Raw genomic sequence first — 25,003 nt, 5'->3', positions numbered from 1 at the left:
TTTTTCTGACAGAATCACTAACCTGAAAAATAGCAGGAATGATATGTGTATAGTTTAAGTTTTCAGCAAATTTGAAAAATATTTTTGCATGTGAAAAAAATAGTAAATATGGATTAGATAATGATACAATTAGAGGATTACAGTATTCATTAGGAGTCTGGACTCAAAGAGTTGATAGTTCAATGTCAACATGGCAAGAGTAGAATGCTTCAGGGATCTATGCTCAGTCTTGTGACATTTTAAAAGGTTTATCAATAACTTGGAAAAAAGCTAGATAGCATAAGCATCAAGTTTGCTCCTGACACAAAAGTAGCTAACTAACATGGTTAAAAATAACATAGTTATATTTTCTTTTGGTTATCTTTCTGTTAGACTTTTCTACAACTGAGAGGGTGATATTAAAGTGTCCTGTCACTATTGGGTCACATTCTATGTCTTCCTGAAGTTCAGATGTTTCCTTATGAATTAAGGTACCAAAGCATTTGTTACATATAAAATTATTACTGATATTGATTCATTGTCTATGATTCTTTTAAATATAATATGGTTTCCTTATTTATCTCCTTTTGTTTTTTAAATAGTTAAATAGCTTTTTAAATAGTTTTAAAATTTTTGTTTTATCTGATAGCAGAATTATAACTCTTGCTTTTTTGGATTCACTTGATTTATAATTCTTTATCCTAAAAGGATCACCCGTCACATGGGGATGATAATCCTCGTCATTTTAGAAGAAGCAGGTTGAGATAAATGACTCATTCAAGTCTTGACAATGATTCGGGAGCAGAGGTGAGGTCTGAGCCTATGGACAAATAGTAATGATCATGGAGAATGCAGACTTTGTCTTTAGTGATTAGAGGCAATTAATTTGGCCATGGTTTTTCCACATGGAAGGGAGACTAATTCTTTTTATATATATAATATAACATATATTATTCATATATAAGAATCCTGATTCTTAACTGGTCCCCAAGAAGAGGGCAACGACCCTGACTATGAGGAGGAGGGATGCAGCCCTTTTCAGAGACCAGCTGAAACCAAGTGCCCTTGACAGGCTTCTGCTGGGAGCAGCAAGGGCCCCTTCCTCGCCAGAGTTTGAAGCCCACCCCCTTCTCAATCCATCAATCCCTCTGTCCCATTGCTTTCTGAAGGCAGCCAACTCTTGAAGCTACCCATAACCTCAAGAAAATTTGGAACCTCCTATTAAATCCTTCCTACTTTGTATTCTTTATTTTGCACCAATTCCCACCTGAGCTAGTGGTAGACTCTGGTGGACCCTGGACTCTTCCCAGTCTCAGCCTGGGGAGACTGGGAATAAAGATAAATTAAAACTGATTAGAGGATTTTAGGGAATGGGGAAGGGAAGATATACAGTTTAAGAGGGAAACAAAATGGACTTTTGTGGTCACTGACTTGATATAGGGTCTGAGCCCCACGGATCCATGGCGAGCCCATTTTAAAAGCACAGGAATGAACAAAAACGTTCATCAGTAGCAGTCCTATCCACGGCATCTGTGAGAGTACATCTAATCGCTTCTGAAGTTCCTCGTTTTCTTTGATCTCCTCCTGGGCTCTAGGGTGGACATTGAATCAGGGGTTGTCTTCCCCTGGCTCCAACAATTAGTCCTCCAGGCCCTGACAGGCAGCCAGGAGAGCTGGGACCACGTCTGTGTATATGTGCAAGATGAAAAGCTACATGGTGAATGGAAAATGGGCAAGAGAAGCAGAATTGGGGCTCTTTGAACCCATCTTACGCAGCCCAGGCTCTGTTCTGGGGGGACCACATCGAGGGCCAGGCTCCAACGGAAAGCCCCTTTCCCATACAGAGCAGGTCCGGAAGGCCAGCGGCTATGGATTCAGGGTTTTTATTAAGTTGCCCTTGGTTACCCTAACTGATCACTCCATTTAACTATTATACCAACCGGCAAGGTCACCTTGCCTTTGCCTCAAGGGCCAGTGGGCAGCACACACACATACATACCCCCAACACACATACACATAGCTTTAGGACAGGTTATTTCAATATCTCTCAGAATTATATTATTATAACAAGTACAACAAATTCAGATTTGACCATTAAATAGTACAGAAGGCAGACCCAGGCTTACCATACAAGCATTAAAAATACTCCGCACACTCGAGTGAATGACAGTGCAAAGCCTATTTTTACCACCCAACAAGGGATGGGGGGGGAGAGCAGGGGGGAAGTTTCCGAAAGACAGGGGCACGGGAATGGTGGGGGATCCTTTGCCTGGCCATCAGAAGATGGTGGATCCTTCCTTTTCTGCTGCCCTCTTCTACTTTCTTTTTAAGTGGGGACCAGGTCTGAGACCCCACCTCAGTTGGACTTGCCTGATGGGAGTATGGAACTGCACGGGGACCATGTAATTCATAGCCTGGTGGGAAGCATCTATTTCTGGGGGTGTCCTTATGGCTGGTCAGGAACCAGGGGCTCTGCCAGGACGGTCACAGAAGGGGGTGGACCCTGGGACGGTGAGCCTTTCTCAAAGGGTCAGGGTCAGAATGTTTGGAGAAAAGGTCATTGAGAAGGTGGTGACTTAGTCTCCAGGGAAGAGAGCAAGAAGGTAAACAGGGCATAATGTAGGTGATCCCTATATAATGGTTCCCTAAAGCCACAGGAGGCTTTTCTATGGGCAAATGGCCATGAGCCTGGTGGCAGAGGGGATGGCAATCCGACTGCAATAAACCTCGGTACAACCAAGGGTCTTTTCTTTTTTTTCCTATTAGAAATGAATTCCACATTCCAACAAACAGTTCAAAGTAATAAGTGCTTTCTTATCTGTTTACAGCAAAATTGAGACAATGAATAGGTTCTGAACAAGAAGCTTTTTTCTTCCCAAATCCTTTTCACATAATATTTCCTACATCAAAGAACCTGGTACTGACCACACTAGAGAATTGGGGCCGAGGAAACTGGGCTGAGAAGGGTTTCAGAACATGGGATGTCAGAGCTGGGAGGGCCCTTAGAACAGAGAATGTCAGAGCTGGGAGAGACCTGAGAACAGAAATCGTTAGAACAGGGAAGGTCTGCAGAACACAGAATTAAGAATTGGGAAAGACCCAAATACAGAGAATGTTAGAACCCAGGATGTCAGAACCTCAATTCAGAAGAACCGAGAGCTAGAATGATGGCCTGGGATGTGACTTGAATCTTAGCAGGTTGCAGAGGGAAGAACCCTTACAATAGTGCTTAGAACAGAATGCAAGTGCTGGGAGGTGGGGAGTGGGAGCCAGCAGAAATGTCAGGACCTTAGATAACATAAAAGTAATGGATTTCGGGTGGAAAAAGCACCTTGGAGGTCATGCTTATTCCAAGGAAGAAGCTGAGGTCGGGGGGATGTCTGGCTCTGAGCTGACCTTGTGTCAGGTTCCCAAGCTTTCCAGTCTCTAGCCCAGCATCTCTGCGCCTCCCTGAGCGCTCCATCTCGGGGAGAAAGGTCTCTAGCTCTGCTTTTGCTGCCCAGCCCTCTTCACCTGCTCAAATGCACAAACTTCCCCTAGTTCCCGTGGCCCCTCACCAGACCCCCAGAGCCTCGTCTCCCTGGAGGGGGTTGGCAATGGCACCCCACCCCCCCCAGCGCCTCTGGGAAAGCCTCTTGGAGGATGGTCTGGGGCTGGTGGGAGCCCGGGGCTCACCAAAAGCCAGCCCAGGGCCTGTGGCTGATGCTGCTGTTCCCACCAGGACACATGTTGGGGAGACCTTCCCATCAATGACCTTCTATGGCTCTCTGTCCCAAGGGAGGAAGCCCTGGACCAAACCTCACAGGAACTGGATCCCCCTAAAGCTGCTGTCCTGTGCCCGATGATGTCACCCAGAGTCCCCTCCCAGGCTGTGAGAGAGAAAGATGGGGTCCTTAAGCAAGGGAAGGGGTGAGGGAGGGTGTCAGGGGCACAAGGCGGAGTGGGTGGACGGCTCTTCTGGAAAGCGCCACGGTTCTGGGGGATCACAAGGAGGGGGCTCTGCCCCAAGCGGTCAGATGCTCCCCAAAGGGCAGAATTTGGGCCTGGGAAAAGGGAACAGGAAACACGAGAGCCTGAGGTTGGCGGGCAGGGGAAAGTGCCTTCTCCGGGGGGAGGACTCGCAGTAGAGACCTTGAAATACTGATTAGAGAAGGATAGGGCCTTGGACCACAGGATGGGGAGCTGCTCAGACAGAACTGGAAGGAACATCAGGACACAGAACATCAAAGGGTGCCTTGGAACGCTGGAAGAAGAGTGGTGGTGGAAGGAACCTTAGAACGTCAGATACGGGGGTCCTCTGGCCCAGCCCCCCACTTTACAGGAGGCTGAACCCCAGGGAGGCGCCTCGCTGGCAGAGGCCAAGTTCTCCGGGGCTCCCATCCCAGGAGCTTTCTCTGTGTCTTGGAACACGGGTCCTACGTACAGTCGGCAAATGAAATTCATTCCCTCCCGCCCCCAGTTTGTTCCCCTGGGCCTCGGGATGGGCGTGCAGCCCCCCACACGTGGACCCCCTCCTCCAGTGCCCTCAGTACGGCCTCCACACGGACTCGTCCATTCGTCCAGGCGTGGTCATGGCGGTCGGGGAGTTGCTGTGGCTGCCGTCGGCTTCGACGCCGTCGCTCTGGTTGGTCAGGCTGGGGTTCATGAGGTTGTTGCCCGGCGCGGCGCTGGTGCAGGAGGAGAGCATGCGGGTGGGGGAGCGCTCGCCCCCGGCCACCATGGAGAACTGGTAGGAGCCGGAGGAAGTGCCGTAGTAGAGGTGGTAGGGGGAGGGGTTGGTCTGGAAGGGCCCGCTCTGGTTCTGGCTGGAGCCCGGGTAGGGAGGGGGCAGGTAGGTGTGGTGGAAGCGCGTGGCCGCCGGCATGCTGCTCATGCTGAGGCCCCCGATGCCCGTGGGGGAGGGGTTGGCCGTGTAAGAGAAGGCTGCCGACATGGCCCCGGGGTAGTGCATCCGGGGGTCCGAGAAGCGGGGCTCCGGGAGCCCAGGCAGGCTGGAGAAGGAGCGGTCAAACTGGCGCGGGTCGGAGAAGGGGCTCAAGTCAGACGTCCCTGCCCAAGGAGAGAGAGCTCGTCAGCAAGACATGGAGGGAGAAGAGGAGGGGGCGTTGGGGGGCTCGAGGGAAGCAGGCAGCTGGGGATGAACAGAAGAACCCAGGATGTCAGATCTGGGAGGGCCCTTAGAGTCCAGGAGGTCAGAGCTGGGAGGGCCCTTAGAACCAGGGATAATTCACAGGCTCAGGCCTCACAGGACTCAGAATAAGGCCAGGACTCGGGGTGGGGATGACCTCTCGAGCTTGTTGAGGGGACCGAGGAGGGGAGTATTTCTGAAGAGCACTTAGCCCCGTGCCAGGCCCACATAGGAATGCTCATTCTCCTGCCCCCATCGCCCCCTCCCCTTTTCTTCCTCAGAGAATCTAAATTGTTTCCTTCTTGCTCTTCTCTGCACGTATCTAACCTAACAGCGGCTGGGACCCAGCAGGGCCTCTGACGCTTGCCGATGCGCTGGTGAGCCCTTTATACAAGACTCCTGGGACTTATACGTTCTGCACACAGGGTCCTGACGGCTACAGACCCTCTCGGTGGAACGAGCGGCTGGAGGAGGACGGGGGACGTGCCCTGGCCCCGGCCTAGAGCACACTGTTCCAGGCCGTAACAATCACAGCCGCCATTTCTCTTGCCTGTAGTCACAGAGTCACCCTTGGACACCCAAATCCTGCCTTGGATATGAGCCGTGTGACTGGGAAGACACTGAACCTCCATCTGCCTATTTATTTAACCATAAACTAGGTGTGATATTCCTAGGGCTGGTGTGAGCACTGAATAAAATGACATTAGTAAGTTGCCCAGCCCCGCGCTGTACAATGGGGAGAACGGTGACACTGATCTGCTGGGGCTGTTTTAAGGCGTACCTGGCACATAGTAGGACTATTTAGATGCTTGCTGTTATAATTATCTTTAGCACTATTATCACTGCTAGGACAGGTAGGTCTCTCATATTCCCCCTTTGACAGTGAGGTAATGCAGACTCAGAGAGATTAAGTGGCTTTCCCAGTTAAAATGACTGGTGAGTGTCAAATTTGAGATTCGAACCCAGGACCCTTAAAAGACCATTTAGCCCAAAGGTTCATTTTTACAAAAAGTCAAGGCCAAAGGGGGCGAACGATTTGCTTGACACGACATGGCCAGTTAAGGGCAGCCTCTGGCTTCCTGCTGTCGGGGTCGGACGCCGCTTCCCTCTCCTGCCTCTCCCTGGCAGAGGGGCGGCCCAGTGGCCAAGGGAGCGGGTCTGGAGCCCTCCCCACCCCCGCGGGCCCCCCACCCCAGAATCAGAGCAGCGCCAGCCCCGTCTACGGGGCCCACACGCCCTTGCCGAGGCTGGTCCGAGGGGCGGCCCCTGGAAACCCGAGCCGCGTACTGCTGACGTCTGGTGGCCAATGAAAATAGTGGAAGGAAATGTTTATTTTCTTCTCAAAATTGCCCTGGCTGCTGCGCTGCCTGAATGAGCCCATTGAGCTGTAAGAATTTCTCTGTGGTGGGCGGTGGCCCGGGCCCATCCCCCCTGCAGCGGGCCTGGCTGCCCCCTCCCCGGACGGCCCCAGGGAGAGGGGCTCAGGGCCCGGGCCTGGAGATAAACAGGGGCTGAGCCGGGGCTCCCCCGAGGAGGAAGGGCAGCAGGAGGTGGGAATGTGGGAGCTGAGGGGGGAAGGAGAGCGGTGTCCCCCTGTCTGGTCCAGGCAGGAGAAGCAAAAATGTCTGGGAGGGGAGAGAGAAAGGGCCATGTGGCCCCAAGGGGAGAGAGTGGCCAGAGCACTGGGTTCAAATCCTACCCCACATGGTGGTGTGAGCAAGGCGCTAAATCTGCAGGGAGAAGGGCTGGTGCTGGAACCCAGGGGTGCCATTTATGAGCTCTTGGTGTGGAACAGGAGCAAGTTCTCCCATTCTCTAGGATGGGCAGAAGGTGGTGCTCTTGCTGGGAGCTCAGTGAGCTGGACTTTAAAGGTCTTCCCAGCTCTGACCTGGGTTCTAAGGGTCCTCTTCATCTCTGACCTCCTGGGTTCTAAGGGAGGCTTAAGTAATTGGTCCTGTGTAAGGACAACACACAGGTATTAAGAAGTAGCAGTTCTCTCCCTTTCACCACAGGCAATGAGATATTTGTAAAGTACTTAGCATGGTGCCTGGCACACAGCAGGTACTACATAAGTGCTCCATCCCTTCTCTTCGTCTTCCCTCTCAGCCAGGGCTGCCCTCAGGCATCCTGGGCAGCTTGCCCTCTGCCTCTGGATTCTGGGGAGTGAGACCCCCGCTTTGAGCCTGGCTGCACTTCAGGTCTCCCACAGTGCAGGGAAGCTGCATCCTCAGCTGTCCCCGGGGCTCACCCTCCCTCCGTCTCTCAGGGAACCTCCGTCGATGCTGCTCTCCGCATCTGGAACAGTTTCCTCCCTTTCTTCTCCTTTCCCTACTTATCTCCCTCTTCTGGAGACCACTTTTGGTTAGGGCTTCCAGAAACAGCCATCTTATTTTATATTGCCTCCTATTACCAGGGAAATATTTTTATATACTTCTGTATGTTCCCACTCTCCTCAGATAGCCTATAAGATCCTGGCTTGTTGCTGAACAATCATTTCAGTCCTGTCCCATTCTTCATGACCTCACTGGGGGTTTTCTTGGCAGATATACTGCAGCGAATGGCCATTTCCTTTTCTGGCTCATTTTACAGATGAGGAAACTGAGGCAGGCAGGGTGAAGTGCTTACCCAGAGTCACTCAGCTAGGCAGTGTCTGCAGCTGGATTTGAACTCAGGGAGAGGAGTCTGCCTGTCTCCAGGGCTGGCACTCTATGTACTGTGTATCACCTAATTGCCCAATCCTTGGGGGCAGGGCAAAATTATTTATTAAGCTCCCTCTGTATGCCACGAACTAAACTGTGAGGGAAAGGTGAAAATGTGGATCCTGCCCTCAAGAAACTCACATTCAAACCAAAGGGTCTGTGAGTGTGTTCATAGCAGGATTATCACCCTTGCCATGCTCCCATCCCTCTTAGCCAGCTTGGGCCGTCCCCTGCTCCCTCCCCCCACCCCTGGCCCCCAGCCCCTTTACCTTGTGCCGTAGCCTGAGTGCTGAAGTGAGTGGAGGTGGCCAGGGAGCCCCGGGGACTGGGAGTGGTCGGCGTCACTCGCATCCGCAGCCGGTCCAGGTCACCAAACCGATCGGGAAAGGCCTTGGGCTGGTCCTCCATTTTCTGCCTGTGCCCTGAGAAAGGGAGGAAGGGTCCATGAGCATCACGTTCCAGAGTTTTCCTTGAGGTCTTCCACCCCTCCTCATCTCTTGCTTCGATCTCATAGGGAAGGAAAGCTCTCAGTCTCCCCCACGGTCCTGCCAGGATCGTCCAAGGATTTCCCCAAAGCTCTGGAGAGGAACGGAAGCCGCAGGGGGTCTGGTCTTTGAGAAGCCCTGCCTGAACCGGAGTCTGCTGCTGCGTGACCCTGATGCTGAGGGGACTGGGCGGGAGGAAGACTTCTGTCTGCTCTGAGTCCTATGTGCTGAAACACAGAGCCTGGGAGCCTGGGGGAGGGGCGATGCACCTGGTGGCTGCCTCTGCTCCACATGGGATGAAGAGAATAATTCCACCCAGTCAACATCTACTGAGCTCCTTTAACCTACTTGAGGCACTGAGAATACAAAAATGAGAGAGAGAAAGAGAGAGAGGCAGTGATAGAGACAGAGAGAGACAGGGACAGAGAGACAGAGAGAGACAGAGTGAGGGAGAGAGACAGAGACACAGAGAGAGGGAGAAAGATAGAGAATACAATGGATAATTTCCAGTTGTTGTGATCTATATTTTCCACTGAACCCAGATAGTTCCAGAGGGGAAACTGAGGCAGGTGACCCAGCTCTCCCTCACTTAAATCCAATTCACTCACATGTCAGGGCATCCCCTCCCTGCTGTCATGGCCCTTCTTGAGAAAGGACAAACAATAACAACACACAAGTAGATACATAATATATGCAAAATATCTCCAACAGGGAGACAATGATAATAACTGGCGGGGGGTGATAGAGTGAGGGAAATAAGGGAAAACTTCCCTTAGAAGGTAGTTTTAAGGTTGGTAAAGTACTTCCCAGATATCCTTGTAAGGCAGGAGATGTGGAACTCAATTTCCCTTTTGTAAATAAGGAAACAAACTAACTTTCCAGATGGCTGGGATTTGCATCCACATCTGACTCAAGTCCAGCTCGATTTCCACTTTACCATTGAGTTCTTTCCCTGATGATTCTTAAACCTGAGGAGCCATGAGAGATCTTTTGGTTGATTATGCATCCCCTTTGACCCAGCAGTGTTTCTATTGGCTCTGTGTCCCAAAGAGATCATAAAAGAGAGAGAAGGACCATGTGCAAAAATGTTTGTGGCAGCCCTCTTTGTAGTGGCCAGAAACTGGAACCTGAGGGGATGCCCATCAATTGGAGAATGGCTGAATAAATTGTGGTATATGAATGTTATGGAATATTATTGTTCTATAAGAAAGGATGAATACAGAGAGACTTGGAGAGACTTGCAGGCGCTAAAGCTAAGTGAAGTGAGGAGAACCAGGAGAATCTTATACACGGCAACAGCAAGAGTATAAGTTGATCAGTTCTGATGGACGTGGCCTTTTTCAACAATGAAGTGATTCAGGCCGAAGCAAGAGACTTGTGATGGAGAGAGCCATCTGTACCCAGAGGGAAGATTATGGGAACACAGAGAGAGGATAACATTTTCATCTTTTTGTCGTTCTTTGCTTGCTTGTTTTTTTCTTTCTTATTTTTCCCTTTTGAGCTGATTTTCCTGGTGCAGCATGATAAATGTGGAAATATGTATAGAAGAATTGCACATGTTTAGCCTATATTGGGCTATTTGATGTCTAGGGGAGAGGAGAAGTGAAGAGGGAGGGAGAAAAATTTGGAGCACAAGATTTTGCAGGGGTGATGTTGAATATCTTTGCATGTATTCTGAAAAATAAAAAAAACTATTATTATAAAAAAATAAAATCGTGACCAAAAAAAGTCCTTCCCAAATCTCCTTAATACTAGTGCCTTCCCCCCTATGATTATGTCCAGCTCAATCCTCCATACATCTTGTTTGCACATAATTCTGCTTGCATGTTGTCTCCCCTCCTGAGACTGTAAGCTCCTTGAGGGCAGACTGTGTTTTCATCTTTTGTGGGGGAGGAGACTCTAGTTCAGCACAGGAGATGGTATACAGTTGGCACTGAATAAATACTTGTTTATTTGTTTTACTCATGTGATAGAGCAGCCAAAAAGAGGGGATGTGATTTGGGATTTTATTAGAAGAAGGAGATCGTTTGGGTCTAGAAAAGTGGTCCTTTCACCATGAAAGGAGCATGTATCTCTATACATATATAAATGTATATTTATATGTACATACATGTATAATATAATAGATAAGATACGTAATACATTTTTATAATAATGATCAAGCAACAGGTAAAGTGCTGTGCTCACATTGTATTGGGAAGAAGGATGAAAAGCTGAAGTCCATTTCAAGAATAGGGAAAGGTCTGGGGATCAGTCCACATGAGGATCAATTCAAGGACAGAAGTGGGTCGGTGGCAGGGAGGAAAATGGCTCCATTTTTCTACTGAGGAGGAAGAGAAAACAATAGAGGGCTTCCCACACCCCTAGAGAAGGGTCTGCACCCAGAAGCTCCAGGGCCCCAAAGGGGCTCGCTCAAAATGTCCTCCTGGGGACCCATGTTTCTCATGGAATATTGAATATTGAGAAAGCATCTATTCAGAAAGGGAATGTACAAGGTGACATGGCGGAGTCATGAGCCTGGTGCTGTCCGTGACCAGACATGGTCTCAGTCTCCTCATCTGTAAACTGGGGGACATTGGGCCAGAGGCTTCTGAGGTACCTTTCAGCTCACAGCCCATTCCAGGGCTCAAGTCTGGAGGCAGGAAGAGTGAGGTTCAAATGTTGCCTCCAGTACTTAGCGGCTGTATGACTTTGGGAAAATACCTTCACCTCTCTAAGTCTTGGTTTCCCCATCTGTAAAATGGGGGAATAATAGTACCCATCTCACAGGGACGTTGTGAGGTTCAAACGAGAGAGAATTTGCAAGTAAACCTCAAGGCCCTGGATAAATGTGAGCCACGACCACCACTATTTTCTGCCACCACCATTAGCTACCCACCATCCACCATTACTGCCATCACCTACTATCATTCACCAGCACTGTTTTCTACCACGATCACCACCATAACCTACCATTATTGTCACCACCACCTATTACTACCACCATCACTATTGCTAGAACTACATACAAATATAAATGTACATTATATATGTAATATTATATACAATACATTGTATTATATATGCACATATAATTATTTGTATATATGTATTTTATCATTATATATGTATTATATATTGTATTACATATATTATATATGTATACATGCATTTATATATGTATACATAATATATGTATTATTATGTAACATGCATTATTATGTTATTGTATTATATATGCCCATATAAATATTATTTGTATTATATATATGTATATTTTATTATTGTATATATTATATAATTATAATTATGTATTGCATAGGGTATATATATTATACATGCATGTATAAATATGAATCTATATAGGTATATGTAATATTATTATTATATCATATATGTATATAAATATCATTTGCATTATATATGTATATTATATATAATATATTATATTATAATTATGTTACATATTATATTATACATGTATATATAAATATACATTTATATATGTAAGTGTATTGTATATATGTATTATATATGCACATATGCACAATTTATATTATATATGTATATTTTATTGTTACGTATGTATTATATTATCATAATTATGAATTATATATTATATTATACTTGTGTGTATAAAGAAATATACATATATATATACATACACACAGATAGATAGATAGATAGATACAAATATAAAATGAGAAATATTCCTTGACCTTAAGGAGCATCACGCTCTTATTGAAGCCATTTCCAAAGGGAGAGGCCACTAGTGGGGGAGATCAGGAAGGACTTTGAGCAGATGGCCCCTGAACTGACACCTTTTCCTAGCAATTTAGTAACCCTACAGTGGGAACAGCAAGAACTCTGGGATCAGAAAACAGTTCATATCTCACCTCCGAGGTTTATTTCTTCTCTGGCCCTGGACAAACCACTCAACCTGCCAATAGCCTCACGTAATTCTCTAAGACTTTAAGCTGTAGTATGGCTGTCAATATACTTGTTTTTTTTTTTTTTTTTTTCCACTTTATGAGCCAATATACTTTGGATGAGGAAGTTTCTTCACAAGAATTCTCTATACCGAGGATTCTTAAGCAGGGGTCCATAGATATTTAAAAAAAAATTTTTTTTTTGATAATTCTATTTCAATATATTGATTTTTTCCAATAATTCTGTGGATTTTGTTTTATGCATTTTAAAACATTTTGAGAAGGATTTCATAGGTTTCACCAGACTCCCCAAGAGGCCCACAACACAAAAAAGATTAAGAGCGCCTGCATTCCAATGAAATCCTAGGTCTGCCCCCAAAATAAACAACATGAAAAACAAATTCAGGTTTTAATTCCCTGGCCACAGCCTGCTTTCTCCTGCCTCCCCTCTTGCAGGCCCCAGGAAATTCTCTAAGACTTGGGTTATATGGCATCTGAAGTCCCTTCCAGCTCCAGCTCTATCGTCCCATGCTCTGGAGACCAAAAGCAACATTTTTTGCCCCAATATCACTCTGCTTCCCAAATCTCTCAAGTCCCTTTCCACTCAGATGCTCTGAATGAATGAATCCACTTATCTCCATGAGGGTATATCCTGGACAGGGGAGCAGGTGAGGAGGTACGGGGGATCAGGGGAGAAGAGCTCTGGTTACCCAAAGAGATCTGGGCCATAGGCTATGGTGAGCTGGATCTCGGAGCAGGGAGGAAGAGGAGGGGGCAAATAAGAAGGACTCCCAAGCCCCCAGCCCTGCCCAGCTCAGGCGAACTCATTTTTCCCTTGTCTGAAGTGGACCTGCTTATGACACTGGGTCACACTGCTCTTGGCACCGGAAACCCGTGGACCCAGACACAGACTCCACTGTCTCTTCCCAGCTCGAGGCTGCAGGGGAATGGGCTGGGGGACGGGGTGTCACAACCGGCTTATCAGGAGGTTCATGCCACTTGGACATAAACTGGATTAAACTAAGGAGGAATTAAGAAACAAAACTGCCTTGATCCTCTGACAAGGTCCCAAAGGCCATTGTGCCCTGGGATGTCCACAAATGTCTGAGTCTTTCAGAAATCGGGCTGAGAAGGTGGGGGCAGGTAGACCTGGAAGCCAGGGGGAGACGGGAGCTGGGAGGGTCAGCATGGGCCTCCTGAGCCCCAGAGCCACTAGGCACTCCGACCTGAGTCTGAATCCTACCTCTGAGGCTAGCTGCGGGACTCTGGGCAAGTCCTTCAAATTCTGTGGCATTTCCACACCTGGGAAACAAGAAGGGATGTGGATCCCCATGGTCTGCAGGGGCAAGGAGATTGGGTTGCTTCTAAATCGTCCTTGAAAATGGGGGTTGGAAGAAAAATGGTGCTTTTTTCTCCCCTTAAGCAATCACAGCTCATCCTCCTGTGGCCCTAGACATATGACAAGCACTTCTGACCCCCAGAAGGTGAGGGTGATTCTGTGCTCTTGGAAAACCAAAGGAACGCAGACTCATGAGATGGAAGGTGCCTTTTAAAAGTCAATAACTGACCCTAATTCCCCTCAGGTGCCAACAAGGGCTGGTCTGGCCTGCCCTGGAAGTTTTCAGGTCAACAATACACCAATGAATGACGACTCTTTGGGTTCCTATCATTCAACCAGATCCCGATTCAGCACACAAGGCTGTCCATCAGCTAACCATCCCTCCACGTGGTCCACAAAGGCAGCATGGGAGACTGCACTTCAGAGGAGGGCAAGCTCCCTCACTGCCCTGGCCTGCGGCTTCCTCACTGATGAAAGCACTATTTCTATAAAATCCAACAAGACGACTTATTTGATAAAGTACACTGCAAACCTTAAAGCACCATGATGCAATAATTATGCTAGAATCAGCTGTTATTTTATGTTAATGTTATGCTTTATGTTAATAAAATGATCATTTATTGTTATTGTTTATGCTAATAAAATTATTAATTACAATGTCTAAACTTTCTACCATCTGGCTTCCAACTTCCATCATTCCACCATCTGCCAATGATCTCTTAACGGCTAAAACTCTCTGTCCCATCCGCGGCACCTTTGTGGACTGACATGATTGCCCTGTTACTGGCTGTTCTCTCTAGGTTTTTGGGACGTGGCTCTTTCCTCAGTCTTCCACAGCTCCTTCTACCTCTAATTGTGGACTGTTTGGGGCCCATGGATCACACCATTACCTCATTTGATCCAGTAGTGCTCATGCATTTCACTACCAGTTCTGTGCAGACGACTCCAGTCCTAGTCTCCCAGTCCCAAATCACCAGCTGCCTTGTGGATATCTCAAGCAAAGTCTCATAAGCATCTCAGACCCAACAATGCACCGAGTCTAGAGCAGGATTCATTCTCTAGTCCCAAACTCACTTTCCCAGGTGCTAGAAGCAGTCCTCTGACTGCCGACCTTCCAGTCCCCCAGACTTGCCTCCCTGGGCTCACCCTCACACTGCACAATCCAAACCTGTGCCAAATCTTGTCATGTTTCTCGGTCTCCGCCTTGTCACCCCTTCCCTCCCCTCACAAAGCCATCACCCCAGTCCATGCCGTCCTCACGCTTTCCGGACTGCAGGAAGAGCCTTCCAGTTGGTGCCCCCACTTCCAGTGTCCCCCCTCCCACCGGTGATCTTCCTACAGCAGCTCTGACCGTGTCACCCTCCTCCCTCTGCAGAAACTCCAGGAGCAGATTAAAGCCATCAGCCCGGCCCCTTCCTAAATTCCTCTGCATCCTTACACTCGCCTTCTCTCCATGTACTCTGTGATCCAGAGACCCCCAGCTCCTTGTTATTCCTTGAACCAGACCCATCATGGTTATATCCTTGTTTTTGACTAGCTGGGAAGGCCTGGATGCCCTCCCACCTCACCCCACCACTGTTTCTTTATCTCAACTCAAATCCCACTTTTTACAACAGACCAACTGCCCTTTTCCTGAGCTTCCTCTTCCCTCCCCCAGTTCTAAGTGCCTTCCATTTGTGCTAAGTGTTTAAAAAAGAAGGGAAAGAAAGAAAAGAAAAAAAGGGAAAAAAAAAAACAACACAGAGGAAGAGAAAAAAAATAAAAAAAAAAGAGAAAGAAGAAAACCAAAAAAAGAAAAAAAAGAAAACACAGAGGAGAGACAGAGAGGAGAAAGAGAAAGAGAAAAGAAAAAAAAAAAAAAAAAACAGAAGAGAAGAGAAAAAAGAGGAAAAAGGAAAGGGAGAAGGGAAAAAGGGAGAAAGAGGAAAATACAAGGCCAAGGGAAAAAAGGGAGGAAGGGGGGGGGGGGGGGGGGGGGGGGGGGGGGGGGGGGGGGGGGGAAAAAAAAAAAAAAAAAAAAAAAAAAAAAAAAAAAAAAAAAAAAAAAAAAAAAAAAAAAAAATTTATTGAGCTTTTTTCTCCCATCGGGACAGGAGTCCCTAAAAGACTCCTTCTCTGTTCTTGCCTTTTCCTGGTGTAGCCCGGCCCACAGTAAGCACCTGCTGAATACCTAAGACGTTTTTTTTGCCTGACACGTAAGCTTTCTCTGAGAGCTTCCTATTCTGTGGAATGGAGGCCTCGAAGGTCCTTCTGGCTCTGTTTGTGGGGGTCACTGGCAAAAGCAGCTGTGAGTGGTGGGTACAGAGTGCCAGGGGCTCAGGAGGGACTGGCTGGGAGAGCTTGGCAGTGGGAGGTGGGGAAGGTGGGCAAGCAGGGCTTAAGGAGTTGGCAGGAGCTAGACCAAGGTTTGGAGATGGTGGGTTCTTTAAGTTAAGGGTGAGTGACTTGTGGAGACAGAGGGTCAGGCCTAGGGACAGATACGGGTGAAGGCTCTCGTCTGGGCAAGAAGAGTCAAGTTCATCTGCTGAGCTGAATGGAAGGAGGAAGGCTGAGGGCACAGAGAGCTAGAGACGAGAGCCTCCAGAGGAAAGGCTCAGGCTTCTGCGGGGGCTCGGAGGCCGGTGATGCTGGCCAAGGGCTGATGCCGGGAATGTGAGCAAGGAGAAAGTCTGGAGCCCTGACCATGAGGAGAATGAGGGTCACGGGGCCAGTCTCTGGAGGTCCTGACTCCTGTCTTCTCTCTGAGCCTAGAACAGGAAGCATTCCCATGTCCTACATACTGATGGATGAGACCAGCACCTACTGGTCCCCAGGGAAGGCCGGGGTCCTTGTGGCTCCTGAGGACTCCCCACCAGGGGGGCCTCAGGGCGGCACCCTATGGTCCCTCCAGGCAACACTGAGGGCGTCCCCCTGGTTCTAGCTAGCTCATGCTGAGGGTGGTCGTGGGGGCAGGGAAGCCAAAATCTCTCTCCTGGAGCCCCAAGCAGGTGAGAGTGCTTTCCTCCCTTAGCCTGGGGCTCCCTGAGAGCCCGGATGATCTGATGAGTGCTCCTTATGGGTACTGAGGCCATGGCCTATTCACCCCACAAAATAAGCCTCCTGCACTGTCCCTTCAAGGTGGCCTTTACTCATCGTCCCCAGAAAACCGCCATGAAGTGAAACACAGCAGGTTCAAAGGGAGGAGGATGAGGATGATAACAATTTGCCTTAAGTGCTTTAAGGCCTAAAAACCGCTCACTCTAATGAGTGATGGAGACAGGATGAACAATGGCACGACCATTTAACAGCTGGGGGGACGAAGCTTGGAGGGGAAGGAGCTGCCTGGCACCCGGCAGGAGGCAGGATTCCAAACCGGGCCTCCTGGCTCCAGGCCCCACGTCCCAAGCACTGCCCGCTGGCGCTTCTGGCAGGAGAGAGCATGGGGGGGCTTAAACACTCGAGGATGGCACGGACAGGAGCTGTTATCTAAGGCAGTGGGGACTTGATAACTGCCTTTCATTATCATCATCATAACCATGGCAAACACTTATGTGGCACCTACTGTGTGCCGGGGGCTGGGCTGAGACATTATTTTGTTTTGATTTGAACAGCCCCTCCCCGCCCCCCATGGAGATGTGTGCCGCCATCATCACCCTCACGGTAACTGAGGCAAGCAGAGTTAAGTGCCGTGTCCAGGGTCAGGTGGAAGCTTGGAATCAGCTCCCCCCGGGTCCAAGCCCTGCTCTCTGCCTCTCATGCATGTCATTCCGACAGCGGGCCCACGGGCTCCCGACTGCCCGGGGCCCAGGACAGGGGGCTTTGGGAGAGAGTCAGATGCTGTCACAGGCGCCCCCATTCACAGGTGAGGAGCCAGGGCCAGACAGACTCCCCCCCCAGGGAAGAAAGCCCAGGATCCGATCCCGGCCCCTTCTGATGGGTGACAGGGCCCCGAGGGGACACCGGCCCAGGTGACATCCCGAGGATGCTGCAGTCTCCATCCTTCCCCACACTGCCCCCTGCAGGCTGGAGTAGGCTGGGCTGGGGATGACATGATGCTTGCTTCAGGACCGGAGACGCAGGAGCTCACATAGTGAGGGACAGTCCCTCTCCTCGAGAGGCTGATGCTCTAAGGGGGAACCAGAATCTGAGAGTAAGGGCGGGGGAGAAGAGGAAGCCCCCGACAGGAGGCAGGGTTTGGGCCGAGGCTCGCAGGGAGCCGAGCGGGCTCCGGAGCCTTCTTGAGTCCGTCTCAGAAACGGGGCTAATGACAATGTACCCTCTTTGCTCTCATGGAAAGGGGGGAATTAAGGACCAGGAGAACCTCCAAAAGCTATAGAAACATGGCTGCTGATTACTCCAGTCCTGTAACCTGGGAGCTGATTATGCAGCGAGAATGAGAGTAAAACTGGAAGGAATTAGAAGGATTGGAGAGGATCGAAGACTTCCTGAAGCCAGTAGGAGAAGCAGTCACAGTGCGCCTGAGCTCCAAGCCACAAGTTTGTTCTGTGGGGCTGGGGTCATCCAAGCCCCCAAAGGGGGGAAGGCAAACCAGGAGTCAGCAGCCCCTAACCTGGGGAGTCTGAAGGCCGGCCACGGCCTGGAGGAACTACCAAGATGGCACAAAACTGGACGATGGTTTGGAAGCTCCCATTTGAAGGAAGCAGCAGTGAATGAACGGGAAGGAAAATGGAGGAGTTAGGCCTAGGGAAAAGTCACATTGGGGGTGGGGTGGGACTAATGGGGGCAGGTGGGGAGAGGGCTCTCCTCCCTGCTCTGGGTCTCAGTTTCTTGACTCATATAGATTAGATTGTCAATTAGTCAACAAGCATTGATTAAGCACCTACTGTATGTCAGTCCTAACCATTCTGTACTCTAAGGGTGCTTCTGGACCAAGCTGCTGGGGTCAGGGTTCTATAGCCCCTCCTCATGCTACCGATCCCCCCCTGCTCTGGCTGACCCAGAGCTAGCTCTCTGCTGCCCTTGCGTGAAAAGAACTGGAATGGGGTCTGAGGTTCTTATTAAGGGGGTACAAATCACTGTCCCTCTCGAGGCCTCAGTTACCAAATCTGCACAATGAGGAAGATGAATCAGATCAGGCACAGACAGCCCCCTCTGCCCTTGCATGCTTCCCTAGCTTCCTTCCAGCAGTTTTAGCTAAAATGCCATCTTCTGCAGAAAGTCTTTCCCTTTATTCTAGGGCTTTCCCTCCTGTAAGCAGCAGAGAGCACAAATTCAGCCTCAAATTCAGCCTGTCGAAATTTTACGTGTGCACCGTTATCTGTATGTTGTTTCTCCCATTCAAATGTGAGTTCCTTGATCTCAAGGAACTCAGGGACTATCTGGCCTTTCTTTGTACCTCCAGGGCTTAGCACAGTGTCTGGTATGTAGAAAGTATTTAATAAGTTGTCTATTATATATTTGTAGAACTGAATGGAAATATTAGAAACACAGAATATAACAAAGAACAAGATGGGAAGGCCCTTAGAACATGGAATTTCAGAAGTGGGAAGAAGCTTAGAACCCGGGATGTCAGAGCTGGGAGGGCCCTTAGAACCTGGGATGTCAGAGCTGGGAGGGCCCTTAGAACCCAGGATGTCAGAATTGGGAGGGCCTTAGAACCCGGGAGGTCAGAGCTGGGAGGGCCCTTAGAACCCAGGAGGTCAGAGCTGGGAGGGCCCTTAGAACCCAGGAGGTCAGAGCTGGGAGGGCCCTTAGAACCCAGGAGGTCAGAGCTGGGAGGGCCCTTAGAACCCAGGAGGTCAGAGCTGGGAGGGCCCTTAGAACCCAGGAGGTCAGAGCTGGGAGGGCCCTTAGAACACAGGAGGTCAGAGCTGGGAGGGCCCTTAGAACCCAGGAGGTCAGAGCTGGGAGGGCCCTTAGAACACAGGAGGTCAGAATTGGGAGGGGCCTTAGAACACAAAAATGAGAAGAAGAGGAAACTGTAAAATAAAGAAAATCAAAGAGAGAGCTTTAGAACATAAACGTGAGAAGATCTTGTTCAGCTCTAGCTCAGTTCTACTAACAGAAGCACTTGGGGCCCTCCACACTTTGTGTGTGGCTTTTACCCCAGTTCCCACAAGGTCCTTCCCACTGTTATTAGAAAGCTTTGGGGGCTTTCCCTGGGGATTCTCACAAACAACACGCCGGTTCCTCCCCAGGCCTTTGCACAGCACTGCTCAGGGTCAGATGGCTGCTTCTCCTCATGAGCCCTAAGAAATGGGGGGAGGATATAGGGAGAGACTGTTCCTCTCTGAGCGGTAGCTCTGTTCCCTTCTGGGATAGTTCCTGTCTTCTTGCTGACTGCTAAAAGTCTGGGGGGCAGAGGGAAGGTGGAAAGCTGGAGGACCCCTAATGAAGGGACGTCCACCCCGGGGACATTAAGAGTCCCTGAAGGTCACCTCCAGCTCTCAGCAAACATACAAACTCCCGGCAACTCTGAAACAAAGCTTTTTCGGCTGAGGATCGTGACCCCAAAGGTCATATAACTGAATGTGGAGATTGTGAAATATTTGTTATTAGTAAACGTTTGCATGCCTTTTTTATATACCGATATATCTGAGATTGCATAAAAATTTCTCAAGTGAAAAGAGATTGTGAGGGGAAAGAGCTGAAAAAGTCCTGTTTTGGATGGACTAATAACAGTCTTTGGAAGTGAGTTTGAAGCCGGCTGTGCTGCTTACAATGACTAAGACACTGGCCCTCTCTGAGCCTCATTCATTTTCAGAAATGGGGGTGGGGCAGATTTTTCCCAAGATCCCTTCCGTGTTGAAATTCTACAGCTCAAAGAGAACTGAAAGTTGGAAGACCCGAGTTCAAATCCTGATGAGAAACCTGGCAAGTGGGGCCATGGGTGAGGTCCCCTTATTCCTCAGGCAAGGACAATAAATGTCTCTTGGGGAAAAGACTTCTGTGAAACTTGGAATAAGCAGGGAGGAGACCCCAGAGGAGGCAGGTCCCGGAGCAGCCTCCAGACCTGGGGGGACCTGAGGAAACCGGGGAAGGAGTGATTCTCTGCCCCAAACCTTGGAATGTCTGATTAGTGAGTAATCCCTCCCACAAATGACAGCAGCCCTGGAGGAGCTCGGAGAGCAGCGTTCCCCGAAGCCAGGGCCACAGGGAAGAGGGCCTGGCCCCAGGGCCAGGGGAAGGAGGGAGCTCCTGGAGCCTGGGATGGGCATCAGGACAGGGGAGAGAGTGGGGCCGAAGACCCGCAGGAGTCCCCGGACACACAGTGTCAGGCTCAGAGCAGCCTAGTCCCTTTTAAAGATGAGGCAAAAAGTCGCCAAGGCCCAGAGAGAAGGAGCCTAGGGTCTGAATCACCTTTTCCACCGGCAGAGAGGACCAATGAACACAGAGCTGGGCCTCAGAGTTAGGCAGATCCGAGTTCAGATTCTGCCTCAGGAACTCACTGGCTGCGTGTACCTGGGCAAGTCATTTAACTCTGCTGCCTCATTCACTTTCCTTAATCTCTACACTAACTACGCCTAATTTCCCGAGTTGTGAGAATCCTATATAGTAATGTTCGTACTGCACTTAGCGCAGAGCCTGCCACCCGGGAGGTGCTGTGCAAATATTAGCTCTTATTGAAAATGAGTTCTTACTGATAGCATTTAATTAATATAATTGTAACAACAATGAGCTCTTATTAATAACAATAAAGCCTACTGCAAGCCAGAAAGCACTATAGAAAAGCAAGTTACTATTAGTGCTTTTAAAATACTTTATTTGTTTTAAATTCAAGTTTTATTGGTGCCTCATTTCAGGATTTTCAATCTTATTTTCAATCTATCGTTCCGCCAAAGGGCAAAGAGCTAAGCAGAACCTACCCAGGACGTGACGTGGCAGCATATGCAGTGTTCTGCCCCCACAGGCTCCCACCTCTCCGAGCACTGAGGAGGTACGGCTCCAGGGACCTTTATTTTCCAGTGTCACTGATTTTCCCGTGGACATTTGTCCACCGGACCAAACTCCCCATCTTACTGACAAGGCCCAGAGAAGTTAAGAGGGGGGGCCTCAAGATCATAAGAAGCAGGATGGGAACTCTGAGCCTGACCCCAGTGATTTCTCTCTAGCTCATAGCACTGCTTCTCTTGAACTCAGGCTGCTCTGACAGCTTCTCTAGCAGCAGTTTGGGGGGCTCACCGAGGGTCACACAAGGAGTAAGAGGCAGGGCTGGGATTTGAACCCAGCGCCCATGCTTTTCCCCCAAGCACCGGCCGTTTCCATGTTGCTTTTGTTTCCCATTTCCTCCTTGTCTCCGGGCCCACAGAGAGAACAGAGGCTCAGAAAGGGGTAGAAGCACCCCAGGCCAGCCGGGAAGGGAGGGGCAGGACCTAGGTAGACAAGGAGGGCACAGACCAGGCCTCCTAGCAGGGGCTGCCCTGCCCTGTCCAGCAGCAGAGTGGTGCTGAAAGCGCCTGCCCGCCCCCAGCTCCCATCCCCCAGGGCCCCACTTACGTCTTGGCTCTCGAGGCCCGTCCACAGTCACCTTGATGGCCCGGTGGTAGGTGGCCACTTGGGTGGGGTTGGTGAACACTGTGATGGTCAGCGTGAAGCTCTTCCCTGGGGTGAGAAAAGGAGGGAGGGAGAGATGAGATCGGGGACTGTAGGGAGGTGACACTGCTGGCTCAGGGTCTGAGTGTCCATCCCCACCCAAGTGCCCAAGCTGAGGGGCCCCCTCGCTCTGACCCTGCCAAGGCGGCAGCAACTGCTGAGAAAGAGCTGGTGGAAGAGATAGCGTTCAAGCCCAAGCCTGCGATTCCAAGCCCTTTCTCTGCCAATAGGGCTATCTCCTCTCCTCCTCATCCAGCCCGGGCCAGAGTGCAGGGCTCCCCAGCTCTGATCCTGCTTCTGCTGAGAATAGAACGGGGACCACGAAAAAGTCACTCATGCACAGTGTGCCCTCTACTAACTCCTCCTCTGTAAAGTCATGGAGCCAGGTTATCCTGCCCAGTCCTAATATCCTGGGAGTAAACATAAAACACGGAATAGATGCAGCCATGGGGTGTTCTAAGGGCCCTCCCAGCCCTGACATCCTGGGTTCTAAGGGCCCTCCCAGCTCTCATACTAGAACTTAACTCTCCTCAAACTAGATAATATGGATTCTCTGGACTGGGGGATCTTATTCTAAAGCCACAGCCTTCTCTAGCCTGACATCCCAGACCCTGCCTAACCCCATCACCTCGCCTCTCATTCCTCCCATGTACATCCCTCAAGTTACACAGAATAATTTATATTCTCCCCAGTCCAACCCTAAGTTCCCTGTCTATGTACCGCAGCTCAAACTTTTCCCTCTATCTGTTAAGTCTGTTCATCCTTTCAGGCCCAGCTCACATTCCTCTACCTCTAAGGACAAGCCCCAGCCCCTGGTCATCTGTCCTTCCTCTGAACTCCTGAGACCTTTGGCCTCTGGGTGTGTGCAGGTCCAGTCTGGCTGGATTGAGGCCGGAACCTAGCCCTCTTTATCTTCTATACAGAGATGAACAAACGGGGAGTTGTCAGTTTGTTAACTTGGCAACTTCAATCCAGGAATTTCACCGAGCCTTGGAACCTTAGAACATGGGATGTCTGAGCTGGGAGCAATCTTTGAACAGAGGACATTAGAGCTGGAGAAGACATTATAACTTGTAATGTCAGAACGAGAAGGACCTTAGGACCCAAAATGTTATAGTTGGAAGGGACCTTAGAACAAAGACAGAAATATCTTAGAACAGAGAATTCCAGAGCTGGAGAAGTCCCTAGAACCCAGGACAGGAGGACTGGGAGGAGCTCAGAACATAACTGCCACAGCTAGGAAAGACCCTCCAGGGGCACTGACTTAGCTGTTACCCAGCAGGGTGAAGGCAGATGTTACCTGCTGCCTTATTCAGAATCAGTTCTCTGGTTGGCCATCCCAGACCACTGGGCACCATCCTTCAGTGCCTTTATTAATCTAGTTCTCGCTAAGGCCTCAAAAGGACAGTAGCATTTCCTAGCCCAGAGGCCCAGATTACTTCGGACGGAGAGGAAGGGAATAAGCATTCATTAAGATTCTACTATGTGCAAGGCACTGCGTTAAATGCTTTACAAATATTTGGCAACCCTGGGAAGTAGCTACTGTTTTTATCACTCCCATTTTACAGTTCAGGAAACTCAGGCCAAGAAAGTCACTGACTTTCCCGTTTGAGGAGGACCCAGGGGGTAACACATTAGTGTCTGAGGGCAGATTTGAACTCAGAACTTCCTGACCCCAGGCCAGTGTCCCCTAGTTATTTCTGTCTGGATTCCTAGCATCTTCCCACACCCGGGGCAGGCAGGACTGATTTCTTGCCAAGATCATGCTAGATATTCAGACGCTCGTGCCATGTGAATGTCTTTTGATCCCCTAGATGGTGATATCCTGGAATCTCTCTAATTAGCAGACTGTCTGGTAGGCCTGTGAAATGCATGATAGAAAGTGGAGTCCATTTCAGGGCAGCAAGGAAGAGAATGGCTTGAAGTTATAGTAATCAAACCACAATTTCACAGTGAAAACTTCAGAATTCTAGATTTTTAAGCAATAAGGCCCAAGGAGTGACCATTTCTGATTTTTCTTAGATACAACTGAGGTCAGGGAGGAAAGTGAATATAATCTTGCCCCCAAATTCACATGGGTAGAAAGTAGAAAACTGAAGGTAGCAGACAAAGGAGTTTAACACAATATATAAACTATATTGTGTTATATATATATATATTGTGTTATATATATATATATATATTGTGTTATATATATATATATATATATATATATATATATATATATATATAAAATATAACTTAGAAGTATCTGAGAGAGAGAGAGAGAGAGAGAGAGAGCACGAGAGCAGAGTTTGTATTCGCTTCCCACTGGCAAAGAGAGCTGCAAAATATGGTGGTGCAAAATCTCAGTGATTTTCACTTGCTAGGGCGGCAGTAATCATCAGTCTCAATTGCCATATATACTCTTTTTTCTTAGACTCCAGGATAGGCTGTAAGGAAACAGGAAAGCTACTGCCTTGCTGGCAGAACTGAAAACTGTGCCATCTTGTTGGAAAACAATCTGGCGATTTTCAGTTTTGACTCAAAGATCCTTTTGCTAGGACTAACTCCTAAGAGTGTCACTGAAAGAAGAAGAAAAAAGACAGGTGGGATGTGTGTGTGTGTGTGTGTGTGTGTGTGTATAATACATACATATATACAAATATATGAAAATATTAAAAATACTCAAAAAATTAAAAAAAAAACTTTATATTTCTATAGCAAAAAATTACAACTAGCCTATATAGCTAAGATGGAGGAATGATCAGACAAACTGTGGCCCGCCACAGGATAAGGATGAGAACTAGAAGTGTTCTTGTTGCCCATCCAGTTCAACTACCTCATTTTACAGATGAAGAAGCCAAGAAGGTGTTTGTAATCACACATATATATATAAGAGAAGTCACAATCTAAAATCCAGATCCTATGCTACTTCCATTCATCTAATAGGA

The 25,003-nt window shown here is 48.8% G+C and overlaps 1 protein-coding gene across 1 annotated transcript; it reads right to left on the bottom strand.

Moving 5' to 3' along the window:
- Positions 1 to 2,729: 2,729 nt before the first annotated feature.
- Positions 2,730 to 23,428, bottom strand: RUNX3 (RUNX family transcription factor 3). Its single transcript, XM_031961532.1, has 4 exons — positions 23,371 to 23,428; positions 21,975 to 22,238; positions 8,076 to 8,228; positions 2,730 to 5,028 (listed from the first exon to the last, which is right to left on the bottom strand). The coding sequence occupies exons 1-4, from the start codon at positions 23,426 to 23,428 to the stop codon at positions 4,505 to 4,507; spliced, it is 999 nt and encodes a 332-aa protein (XP_031817392.1). The 3' UTR covers positions 2,730 to 4,504.
- Positions 23,429 to 25,003: the final 1,575 nt, after the last annotated feature.

Source organism: Sarcophilus harrisii, chromosome 3 (genome assembly GCF_902635505.1).
Source record: "Sarcophilus harrisii chromosome 3, mSarHar1.11, whole genome shotgun sequence".
Taxonomy (NCBI): Eukaryota; Metazoa; Chordata; class Mammalia; order Dasyuromorphia; family Dasyuridae; genus Sarcophilus; species Sarcophilus harrisii.
This window is presented reverse-complemented; position numbering and strand designations above follow the sequence as displayed.